We start from the raw sequence: 12,409 nt of genomic DNA on the forward strand, positions 1-12,409 counted from the left end.
GGTAGTTATGCTGGGTTGTCGCAGATCGTGTGTCACCTGGGTAATGCATCACTCCATTCACCGGGTCACTCTTTGGATATCCTAATTATCTATGGGGTTCTAATGTTAGTAAACTCTTGATAATGCGTCACCCCACTCCGCTTAAGAAGTCACTTTTTGTGAAAGCACTCTGGAAAATTACCATTAAAACACGAAACTCTTCCTACAATATACACAATGAGTACAACGTTCACTCTTGCCACGTCAAAGATCTACCTAGTATTTCATGCAGAAGCCACTGAGAAGCCTCTACCTCCCCCCATCTTTCACTGCAGGCTTATTGACAGATTTTTTCAACATTGAACTATTTCTTACTTGGGAATGGTTCCGCTGGAATTGTTTTTCTCTTGGCGAGTTGTGGTTCTTGGTCAGCTTTAGCCAAGAAAATGTCCATGGCAGAAATTCACATTTTTCTTTTTTTTTTGGGTGGGGGGGGGCGAAGAAAAAGAACATGCTTACTTTAACCAGTAATATTTTTATAGGCTTTTTGACGTTTTATAAACTTTTACCGGCCAAATTAAAGTTAAGATTTGAATTGATTTTCTTAATTTTTTTTTCTGTTATTTTCCCTTCTAATCCCTTTAGTTTAGAGATATTGACCATAAAATTCATGAAAAAATAATTTCTGTATGTTTTCTGGACTTGCCCATGTCCATAGAAGCATTAAAAAAAATATTTTTAAATGAAAATAGGCTATTTAAAATATATATATATAAATTTATGGCATAAGCACTAAGTTTGGAATCACACTTTTAGGGAAAAAAGTGAAGTGCTTTTATGTAAAAAAACATTTTTTTTTCCTAACTAATGAAACTGAGGGCAATTCCCAATGGGCACACTGGCCATTAAAAGATAAAACAAATCTCAGCTGGACGATTGCAATGTAGCTGGACAACTGTATGTAACCCCGTGTTCCCCTTACTGCTAGAATGTTTTCCAAATTTAAAAAAGTCTTCACTTTTAAAGACATAACAGTGTTATAGTGGAAGAATATGAAAAATCAACCTATTGATTAATAACAGAAAAGCCTTACTTTTCTTCACAGCCTTATATTCGGCATATTGGATGTATTCCGTCTCAAAACCGTCTGTGCTCTCCAGGGTGGCCAATGATTTATCAGAAACTGACCAATGCACATCCAGTGAAGAAATGTTATAGAACGTTCTACCAAGACTGTCCTTTACTATTAACTTGAGCAATATGTCTTGGCCATTGTGAAGCGAAGCCTAAAAGAAAGTGGTAATTAAGCACAGAATATTTTCATTTAGTAGAATGAAATATAGTTTTAAAAAACTAGATAGATCATTAGCTATAACAGCACAAACAAATTTTAAAATATAAAATCGAACTTACTCTATCATCAGATGAACTCGGACATTTCTTATCAGTAATGGTCATGATCACAGGTTTTATGATTACAGCATTCGGTATTGCACATGCAACTCTAGAAAGGTTAATAACAAATAATCATCACGTTTCAATTTATGCCTTCTTACCATAGAAAAAGAAATGTAAAGTGATTAAGAATAGTCCTTAAATTAACATATCTATACATAAAAAATATGTTGTTCCAAAAATATGCATGAAAATATGAACAATTGAATTTTAATGAACTACATGTTGTATGAACTGACCTACATACAAGCTGATTTGAATTGTCTGTTCATAGTTTGTCTATCTTAGCTAACAGAAAATTCTATACATTTTAAATACAATATTTATAACAATATTTGACTTTCAAAATTTTAGTATTTACCACCAGTAATTAAGTGCAAGATTCACAAATTCCAAAAAAACTTAAGTTTAATTCAGAGTGAAACAATCATTTTCTTTATACGAGTGCTAGTTCAATCAGAGACACAGTTTGTTGCTAATTTCAAAAAATATCAGCATTATATTATTTCTTTTTCAGACATCATGCTGAGAAGTGTGCTAACCCCTAGATGGTGATGACCTACGGTAGCATGGTACTAATATCCGTTTACCACACGTTCTGTTTGAACAGGATGCATGGTAAACAGAATTGTGAATGGGACTTTTTTCGGATATAGCTATAATGTGGTTATTATAATCAGAACTACCCCCCCCCCCAAGTCCTGATGTGATCACATTAAGCAGCGTGGACATGTATCAGAAAAAATTCAGATAAAGAATAAACGTGTGCTGAACTTGTGACATCTCAACTTTTCTTACTACAGTAGACTCTAGAAAACTCTGCCTAATGTGGTGGAAGGGAAGGGCAGGCCAGATAATAGAAAAGCAGGATAGGCCAGAGTTCTATGATGCTCCCTTTCAATTCCACATTAAAAACAACCTTTTTCTACCAAAGTCTTATTCATATATTTTGACTATTTCATGTTTGCCTACTGTGCGTTTTGAAAATTTATTACAGAAAACAATATTGTACAGATTTTAAGATGAAAATTTTTACAGAATAATTTTCCCAGAAAAAAATATTTTACACACTTTAAAATAAGTTTTTACAGAAAAACTTTGTAATGTCTAACTTAATTGCAGAGAACACAAAATCATGTCCAGTGTGAGTACATAAATTTTTAACACTCTCAGCAGCATTTACGAGATATCTCGCATCCTTAAAAGACTTATTTTTAACATTAACAAACCCAGATATTTTTAATAGATGATTTCTCAATTAATCACTTTTCCCTATGCCCTGTACTTTACACCTGTTGAAGATTGAAAGAAATACAAATACAACGCCACAACAGGCAAAATGCCCAACGAGATGGCTGATAAAAAGATGCTCATAAAAATATGGATGTCATATGTTTCAAAAATACAGCAACCCCATTAAAAATGCAATTAACACAAATTATAAACAATATATAGACATGATAAAATATTATACACTGCCCATAAAGAATACTTATGGTTGTCTTATTCTAAGTATGGATAGCTTCTCGATTTACCCCAACATGTTTATCGTATTTCTTTTTAAACATGTCAATTGTGTTACAATTTACTACCTCCAGGGGTAAGCTATTCCATTTATTAACAACCCTATTAGAGAAAAATTCCCTGCGACACCATAGCCTTGCATTGTCCCTCACCAATCGATATTGGTGTCCCCTTGTAAAAGCAGTCGATTGGCGGTGTACTAAAAGTTCATGGTCTATCCTATCCATCCCATTGAAAATTTTGAACACTTCGATCATATCTCCTCGACACCTGCGTTCATCCAATGTAAACATATTCAAAAAATGAAGTCTCTCTTCATAACTCAAGCCCTGTGTGCCAATAAGGACACGCGTAGCTCTTCTCTCCACCCCTTCAACCAAGTCTATGTCCCTTTGTAGGTATGGTCTCCAAAACCTTACAGCATACTCCAGTCCAGGACGAACTAAGCCTCGAAAAAGCGGAAGAATGACTTTAGGAGAACGCGAAGAGACCTTTTCGAAAATGAGACCAAGCATTCTATTCGCTTTTTTGACCACCGCTGAACAATGTTCAGAAAACCTAAGCCGCTCGTCAATGAGAATTCCCAAATCGGTGACCCTAGTTGCATCCGGGATAGGGACACCATTCAACTCGTAAGAGAACCGTGGGTTGTTCGAACCAAAATCAGCGACCATGCACTTATCTACGCTACACGTCATGCTCCATTCATTTGCCCATGCTGCAACCGCGTTTAACTCGGTCTGGAGCAACTCCCTATCGCTTTCATTCCCGATTACCCCCATTAGATTCACATCATCTGCGAATTTGCTAGTAATCCCATCGATACCCTGTTCGAGTTTGTCGATAAAAAGTGAAAAAAGTATAGGGCCAAGGACACTTCCCAGTGGAACCCCACTTGTGACGGCTGTCCAACCAGAGAATTCCCCGTTCACCATAACTCGTTGCGACCTATCTCTAAACCACAATTCTATCCAATTCAGCAATTTGCCCCCTATTCCAATCTCGTATAAACGCTTCAAGAGTTTTCCATGTTGGGCCCCGATCGAATGCCTTCTGGAAATCAAGGTAAACAACGTCGACATTTTTGCTCTTACCCAAAGCCTTAGTCACGCGATCATACAAGCAAAGGAGGTTAGTTATACATGACTTTCCCTTCCTGAACCCATGCTGATTATCCGACAATACATTATTCTCACCAATCCACTTCACAAACTGCCTTTTGATGATAATTTCCAAAATTTTCGAGAGGGAGCTCGTCAAACTCACTGGACGATAATTGGACACAGCTTCTCTACTACCTTTCTTAAATATCGGATCAACATTAGCAAGTTTCCAATCCCTTGGGACGATACCCTCAGCAACACTACTCCTGTATATCTGTGCGACTGGCCCCAACAATTCTTTAGCACATTCCCTGAGGACCCTGGGATAGATATCATCTGGTCCTGGTGCTTTGCTTGCACATACATTTCTTAAAAGATTTAGGACCTCCACGTCTTCTACTTGAATATCGTTGAGGGTTTTATCACCCCATGCAACACCCGTACATCGAATATCATTATGTCCATTAAAAAAGTCATTGAAAGCACTACACATGCCTAAACTGCTCTCTAACCTAGAGCCTCCTATCAAGAGGGGGCCAACTGTCCCCTTACATCCATTATTGACGTATCGAAAAAATGATTTTGGGTCAGAACCAATGTAATCTGCTAACCTAGATTCAACTTCCTTTTTACTATCCCTTATCACTTTCTTCAACACTCTTTTATCAGTAAACAATGATAGGCCACCTCGTCCACTTTTATACTCTCTGAATGCTCTTTTCTTTTCAAGATAAAGGTTCCGCACGCTATCCGTGAACCATAGAGGGTGCGATGTACAAACACGCTTTTTTCGAACAAAGGATATGACGTCGTGCAAAACAGAGGACAGCTTCGTACTAAATTCTTCCCATTGACTTATCACCCCTACTGATTCCAACCGGTCTTTGAAAACTTCCGCTAACCTTCTTCTCAAAACATCAAAGTTAGTTCTCCGAAAACAAGGAACCAGTCTTTTGTTATCAACCTTACCCGAAGAAAGCCTACTTTGTTAAAAAGATATGGCATTTGTAAAAGTTCAAAGGTTTAGTGATTTTACTATGCTGTAGGAAGGGTTAAAAGGAAATATTAATGCAAAACATCAGCTTAATTCTTAGGGGCAGTTGAAGTACTACCTCATCATCGATGGGTGAATGGGGTTTCCGATTTGCTAACTTTTGATGACAAGGGGGGTTTCAATAATGCTTACGCCATCAACAACGATTTATGAAAATATGAAATATTTTTAATAGCACCTTACTCTGTGTGCCAAAAATGAGAAAAACCTTTTGATAGTTTGTGGGCACTTGAAGTAACATCCCCCTATTGATAAGTGCCCTACAGAGCCACTTTAGTGACCTCTAAATGTTTTGTGGATCCAAGTGATCTGGAATGTGTCCAGGCTGCTTAAGTGCTCTAGAAATGTGCCATGCATCACTCAAGTGATCCATAATTATATGATGCAGATCACTTAAATAATCTGAAAATGTGCGCACAGGTAACTTGAGTGATGTAGAACCGCATTGGGGGCCACTTAAGTGCTCTAAAACTACGTCACATGTCAAGGAATCTCTAAATGTATCACGGATTGCTTAAGTGTTCTGGAACTGTGTCCCGGGTCATTTAAATGATCTGAAAATACGCCACGGGCCGCTTAAATGTTCTGGAATTGTACCACGGAACACTTAAGCGATCTGTAAAAGTGCCACTTAGTTCATTTTTACAAAATAAGGTTTGAGGAGGGCAGGTTGCATCAGATAACCTTCTGGGGCCATATTTTGTTCACGAGCCAAGGGCATTTATGTGATTTATCATTGTATGGCTTAGGGCAGCAGTTCAGTTTTTTTGACTCGCGGAGCCCTTTTTAGTTAAAAAATTCTATGGCAGAGCCCTGTAGGCCCATTTCTTAATTATTCATCAAAGTTATTAATCTATTTTTACTATTTAAAAGCATTTATAATTAATTTTTTCTTAATTTTACTGTTTTTTTTCCTCGAGTGGCCGCAGAGACCTGGAGAGTGCACAAGGAGCCCCAAGGGTGCCGCAGAGCACCGGTTGAGAACCGCTGGCTTAGGGAATAGGTCGCAATGAATTTATTAACGATAAATTTTGAGTTCATAGCCTTTAAATAACACTGAAATTAACAGAAATTTATTATAATTACATATAAAGGTATTTTCTTCCAAAATTTTGATTAAAAAAAAATTTATGATCGTGGAGGGGTACGAGCCCCCTATGCCTCCCACCTGTGTACGTCTCTGATTCCACCAATATGCGTTACGATTCAGAGGGGCAGAGCTGATGACGAAATTTTGCTGACAAGGGGGGAGGGGGTCAAAAATAGCTAAAAATTTACTTACGTAATACTTGAACGGCTCCTTACAAAAAATATTTAAATTTATTTCATTGATAAAATGATTACACAAATTGATAGCATACTTGTAATGCCTTGAAAAAAAGTAAATTATTCATCATTTATTACAGAGAGAATTATTATTTTTCAACCAGACCCGATAGTACGGAGGCTGGTTAGAAACGAGCCGGATAGTCGACAGTCTACTGAATTTTTTTATCTGGGCTACTGCACCCGACGTTAACAAGAAAGTAATCCTAGTAAATCTAAAATCAGCATGGAGAAAAATCCAATCTCCGATTTCATTGGAGGGAAAACAATTGGGTGTGTTCACAAATTTGTGTACATCAGTTAATACAATTATTACAGGTACTCTCCTACTTATGAACAGAAGTGTTATGGATGCCTTTGTAGATCAAAGATTTGAAGCAGAGTTAAGCAAAAAAAAATCTCAAATTTATATGATAAGGCACAGGGCATTGTCAGTTTGTGTTTGAATTAAAAAGCATAAGAAAATTTTATTAACTCCCAATTATAACTTTACAAATAATTGAACTTAAATCCAGATGTTAGGAATAGAATAAGTTTGGAAATGGAAGAGAGGATGCTGTTGTTCTACTGGTATGTGATTACCAAATAAATATGTTACATTCTTGGTACACCGTTAATCGACTGTTTTTACAAGGGAACACCAGTATCGATTGGTAAGGGGCAATATGAGGTTATGGTTGGTGTCGCAGGGAATTTTTCTCTAATAGGGTTGTTAATAGCATAGCTGCCAACTTTTGAAAATGAAAATTAGGGAGATTTTTACGCAGACCCATATTTTATATTAAAACCACTCCCTAATAAATACAAAAGGGATTTTTTCCAAATAAAATAGGGATTTTCCACTCATAAAAGTTAAAGAATAGGGAATAAAATCCCTACTCAAAAACAAGTTAAATTGAAAGCCAAAACTTCAATGGTGATGTAAAAAAAATATTGTGTTCAATCAGAAACGACGTGAACAAACATTCTACGCAAGTGACCCCAAAATCATCGGAAGATGAAGAAAAAAAAGCATCAATTTTTGAAGAACACTGACTTTTTGTGACACTTGCTTGTTGTCTTTTCATATATCACACGGGTGATGTCAGTCTTTCTACCATGGCCGATGTTTATGTCCGTAACACAACTTGTACAAAAAGAAAAAGTTGGCCCTTTTCTGGAACATTTGAGATGAAAGAAACAGTATTCATGTTTTGTTATCGCACGAATGCAACTTCAACAAAAGAGGACGTTTTGACCATATGCACGTCACTATAATCTTCAATTATTATCCAGAACTATTGGCTGCTAAGCTATTTCCCTGTACGATAAGGCAAACAACTTTTCTTATTACCATCAGAGGGTTTGTAAAACTTCCTTAAAAAAGAAATTTCCCACTATTCCTCCATTTACAACGTGCAGTGGTGGGAAGTGACAAAGTCCATTTCGGAGCAGCTTTGGAGCAGCAAAATTCAGGATTCAGAGCAGCTTTGGAGCAGCAAATTGAGGATTCAGAACAGTTTTGGAGCAGCAAAATATAGGATTCGGAGCAGATATTTATAAATTGGAGCAGCGAAATTAATGTTTCCGTTAACCCTCACCCTTTTCAAAATAAAACAACTGCAGTCTTTTTTTATCGAACATCTTTTCATCAGCTTTTTTTTTTTGTTGTTTCAGGCTTTTGAAACCTTGTTCGAAAGAGCGGCTGTCATAAAAATTTTCGCACCAGTCTATTTAAGATGATTTTTGCTTACTGAGGGCACTATTTGGTCTGGAACAGTCGCCCTTCAAATGGGCTAAAAATTTTCTATATAAGTTTTCAATTTTTTTATACTCGGAAAGAAATTGTTGCAAAATAGGAGAGAATTTCGGAAGAATCAACACTATGTTTGGTGATTCAGCACTCATTATGTGGCGAGATTGGCGATCTGACACTCGTTATTTGGTGATATTAGCGATTCAATACTCGTTATTCGGCAACATCAGCAATTTAACACTTATTATTCTGCAACATAGGAACAAAGGAAGAAAAGACTTGGCACCACAGGAAATTTCTTACGGATTGTTTTCAGAAGCGGGGATTCTTTTTAAATGAAGTAGGGAATTTTTACAGACAATTAGAGATTTTTTGTGATTTTCGTAAAAATTTGGGAGGTTTAAGAACTTTTCGGGAGGTCAAGAGATGAGGCTAAAATGCGGTAGACTTGGCAGCTATGAAATGGAATAGCTTATCCCGGAAGTAGTAAATTCTAACACAATTGACACGTTCAGAAAGAAATACAATAAACATGTTCGGGTAAATTGAGAAGCTATCCATACTTAGAATAAGACAACCATAAATATTCTTTATGGGCATTGTATATTTCATCATGTATATATATATTGTTTTCAATTGCATTTTTAATAGGGTTGCTGTATTTTTGAAATACAGTCGAATCCCGTTATAACAAACTCCAAGAGACCGCAGAAATCACTTCGTTATAACGAAATTTCGTTATGAAGGAATTCCAGGTTTTTGTATAGTTTTTAGGTGAACATGTGGTGGATTAGAAAAGCGTTCGTTAAATAAGATATTCGTTAAAACAGGATTCAACTGTATATGACATCCATATCTGTTATGCGCATCTGTTTTCTCAGCCACCTCGTTGGGCATTTTGCCTGTTGTGGCGTTGTATTTGTATTCTTATATACGTGTCCCCATTTTCTCTAGACTAGTGAATTTTCATTGATCTTTGGAGATAAAGGCATGGTAAAGGAGAAACTGATTAAATAAAAAGAAATACCGTCAAATCCCATTTTAATGAATATCGTTATAGCGAAAATCTTGTTTTATATATATATATATAATGAAAACTTCCCTAATCCTCCAGATAAGTTTACATAGAAACAATGCAAAAATTTGGAATTCCTTTATAACAAAATTTTGTTATTACGAAACAATGTCTCTGGTCTCTTGGAGTTCGTTATAACGGGATTCGACTGTATATCAATAAAAAAAATTGAGAAAAAACTTACACTAGGTATAAAGCAAAAAACACTAAATAAAAGAGAATAAGAAAACCTACTTTGCTGTTGCTTTGTTATGAAGCGGATGGAGATTGGTTTTGCATGGTTTGTTTCCAACTGACAAGTCAATGTTCTGCAATGAAGCGACAATTCAAAAAACATTATGGCAGATGTATATGAGTGAAAATATTATTGAATTGAAATCATTATACATTTCTTCTCCTCCCCCGCAAGAAATATGTATGTGAAAATTTTCATTTTTTATTTTATCAACTGGTTGGATCCCCCCTTATATAGCTATCTAAGTTTTGCCAGAAACGGAACATGAATGTGTTTCCTTATTGAAAAACACATTGCAAAATATTTTAGGAAAATAACTTCCATAGCTTAAAATGGGTAGAGAAAACATTCAAAAGCAATTTTTTCATGTTCTTGTTTTCCCTAAGAATTTGGACATTCATTCTTCTGGCATGAGAGAGACGATATATAAAGTATCTAGTAACAAAATTTCCAGAGTTTAACATTAACCTGTAATATAAACGAATCCAAGTTTCAAGAGGGGACACAGTAATTTCCTACCAACAAAAAACTGCAGATTATGTGGGACATTTCATTTACGGATTACACGAGAATTAATTCTAGCCTTCAAGTAACAAAATTTGCATATACAGATTATGCTCCAGAAATTAAAGTACCACTCTCCACACACACATTAAAATTACAAAATATGACTCTGGCTAATTCGGCAAATATCAGACCAGGTTATGCCGGATTATGAAATTGCCAGATTATAAATACAAATACAACGCCACAACAGGCAAATTGCCCAACGAGGTGGCTGACTTAAGAACATCATGGATCCCCGAGCCCCTACCTACTACTGCTACACCACACATGCACCCCCCACCCCGCGGAACCCCCCAACGAATCGGTACATGCGAGAATGTGCGTGTACGTGTAGTGAAACCTGACGTGAAGTTTGTTTATGTGTGATGCTTGTTATGTGTAGTGCTGCCATCTGTCCCGTTTTACTAACTATGAGTGAAGTGTTATGGTTGAATGATTTACCGTTGTGGGACTGTTGCTCTCTGTGGCGAGACTTTTTAACGGGGCGATCGGCTCGCATTTGCGCCTTGAAGTTGGGAACCACAGAAAACCAACTTCAGCCGACCACCACTGTGGGGTTCGAACCCGGATCCTCGCATCACGAGTCCGGCACTATAACCACTCGACCACCACAGCGGCACAATTAGTGGACATTAAATTATTTAAATGGACTTTTTCAAATAAACTTCTGCACACAACATGCAGTGACATGTTTTTTCCTTCTGTGCTCGAAAAAAAAACAGTCTAAAACACTGGATTACTGGATGGGCCGAACTTGCGCAAAGCCAGATAATAAAAAGTCCACTGAATACAACTCATTATCGCCTTCAAAGTTTCCAATTGGTGTTTATCAAAAAATACTTCTCTTAAATAAGGACAATTAAAAGAATATGATACTTACAGCTTCCCCATATCCCTTGCAAAAAGCGTGATGGACAAAAGTACTACCTGCAAATGGAAACGACAAGTAGTAAGGAGAAATTTATAATACATTTATCATTAAAAATTAAATAATACAACAGAGTATCTACCAAATACCAAAATCCAGTGACTTTTTCTCATTCGACAAAATTAACCATGCTCTGGTTTGTTTTCTTATATCAGTCATTCCCAAACTGTGAGAAGCTGTGGGGGAGGGTGGAAAACTGTGGGGGAGGGTTAGGTTAATAAAATAGGGGGTCTTAATGAAAGGGGGAGGAATGTCAATGAATTTACAAAAAAACAAGAAATAGAATTTCATAAGAAATCAATTATTTAAATCCTTTGAAACTTTCCGCAGAGCATGATGAAGATGTCTATGCATATACACACATGCAGGGGGCGTCCATAATTAAAAGACCCTATTTTAGAGTAGCCTATAGGCCAAACCAGTCATCAAAAAATTGTGACATTTTGTGGAGGACTTCATGAAGTGATAGGAATTTGTTTAGGGGGGAAAAATTAGTTGCACATGTCGCCACCAGAGGGCATTTTATTAAGAAATGACACATTTAGGCAAACATTTACAATTATATCAATACACAATAATATAATTATAACAATTGTTGCTGCAACAAAACATGTTCCACATGATGGTGATCATTTTCAGATGACATGTTCCACAACTGTGCGGGGAAATGTTCAGCAAATGGCGTGAAATCCTGCCAGGTCCCTTAATAATTTATGAACATTCAATGCAATCCCAACCTGCATAAGTTCTTGTGGGCCGTATATGCAGACGTCTAGAAACCCTAGGCCTCCGTTCCCCTATCCCCGTTTTATTTGTATCAGGGCACCTACGATGAAACATTCTTTCCAACACAAGTTCCACAAGCTTGACCCACGCACTATTCAAATGAAGCAGGGTCCAGACCTGTCACGCTGAACCACTAAAAAACCTGTTTTTAGCTCACAGTGAGGGGCAGTTTTTACAGAAAACAGGTTTTTGCATGTATTGAGGTTCACCAGGGGGAGGACTACCCTCAACCACAATAAAAAATCAATTGTTTATTTTAAAAACTTTTAAATTAAAGATTTAAATACAACATCCCCAGGAACTGGACCCTAAGGGCTCAAGCCACATAAGCATAAGCGGATACAGGTTGTTTCCCGAATGAGGAGGAGACAAATGTCCACCTTCTGCTCGTCTGTCTATGGCAATAATTTTTTTTTTCGATCAGGGTCGATCGATCGCCTTCCTTTCTGTATCACCACCCATCTTCAACAAACTTTGCGAGGCTGCCTAAGGCCTCAGCAGATCATGAATATTCAATGCAATTCATCCCAGCATATGTCCTTGCGGGTAGTGTAAGAAGACGACTGGCATCCCTAGGACCCCCCCCCCCATGTTTTTGTTGTATCAGAGTTATTTCAGCACCTACAATTAAACTTTTCAAAA

The 12,409-nt window shown here is 37.0% G+C and overlaps 1 protein-coding gene across 2 annotated transcripts in view; it reads right to left on the reverse strand.

The window, feature by feature from the left end:
* Positions 1 to 12,409, reverse strand: part of LOC149085782 (nuclear pore membrane glycoprotein 210-like) — a 164,243-nt gene that overhangs the window by 94,240 nt on the left and 57,594 nt on the right. For both annotated transcript variants that reach the window (XM_089232180.1, XM_089232181.1), the window contains exons 17-20: positions 10,934 to 10,980; positions 9,486 to 9,559; positions 1,393 to 1,483; positions 1,073 to 1,265 (exon numbers count right to left, since the gene is read on the reverse strand). In XM_089232180.1, coding sequence (XP_089088306.1) covers positions 1,073 to 1,265; positions 1,393 to 1,483; positions 9,486 to 9,559; positions 10,934 to 10,980 — 405 coding nt within the window. The remainder of the gene's footprint in view (positions 1 to 1,072; positions 1,266 to 1,392; positions 1,484 to 9,485; positions 9,560 to 10,933; positions 10,981 to 12,409) is intronic.

The sequence above is a fragment of the Pholcus phalangioides genome, unplaced genomic scaffold, assembly GCF_987345545.1.
Source record: "Pholcus phalangioides strain wild (caught in Gottingen) unplaced genomic scaffold, Ppha-v1.0 ptg000005l_1, whole genome shotgun sequence".
In the NCBI taxonomy this organism is placed as follows: domain Eukaryota; kingdom Metazoa; phylum Arthropoda; class Arachnida; order Araneae; family Pholcidae; genus Pholcus; species Pholcus phalangioides.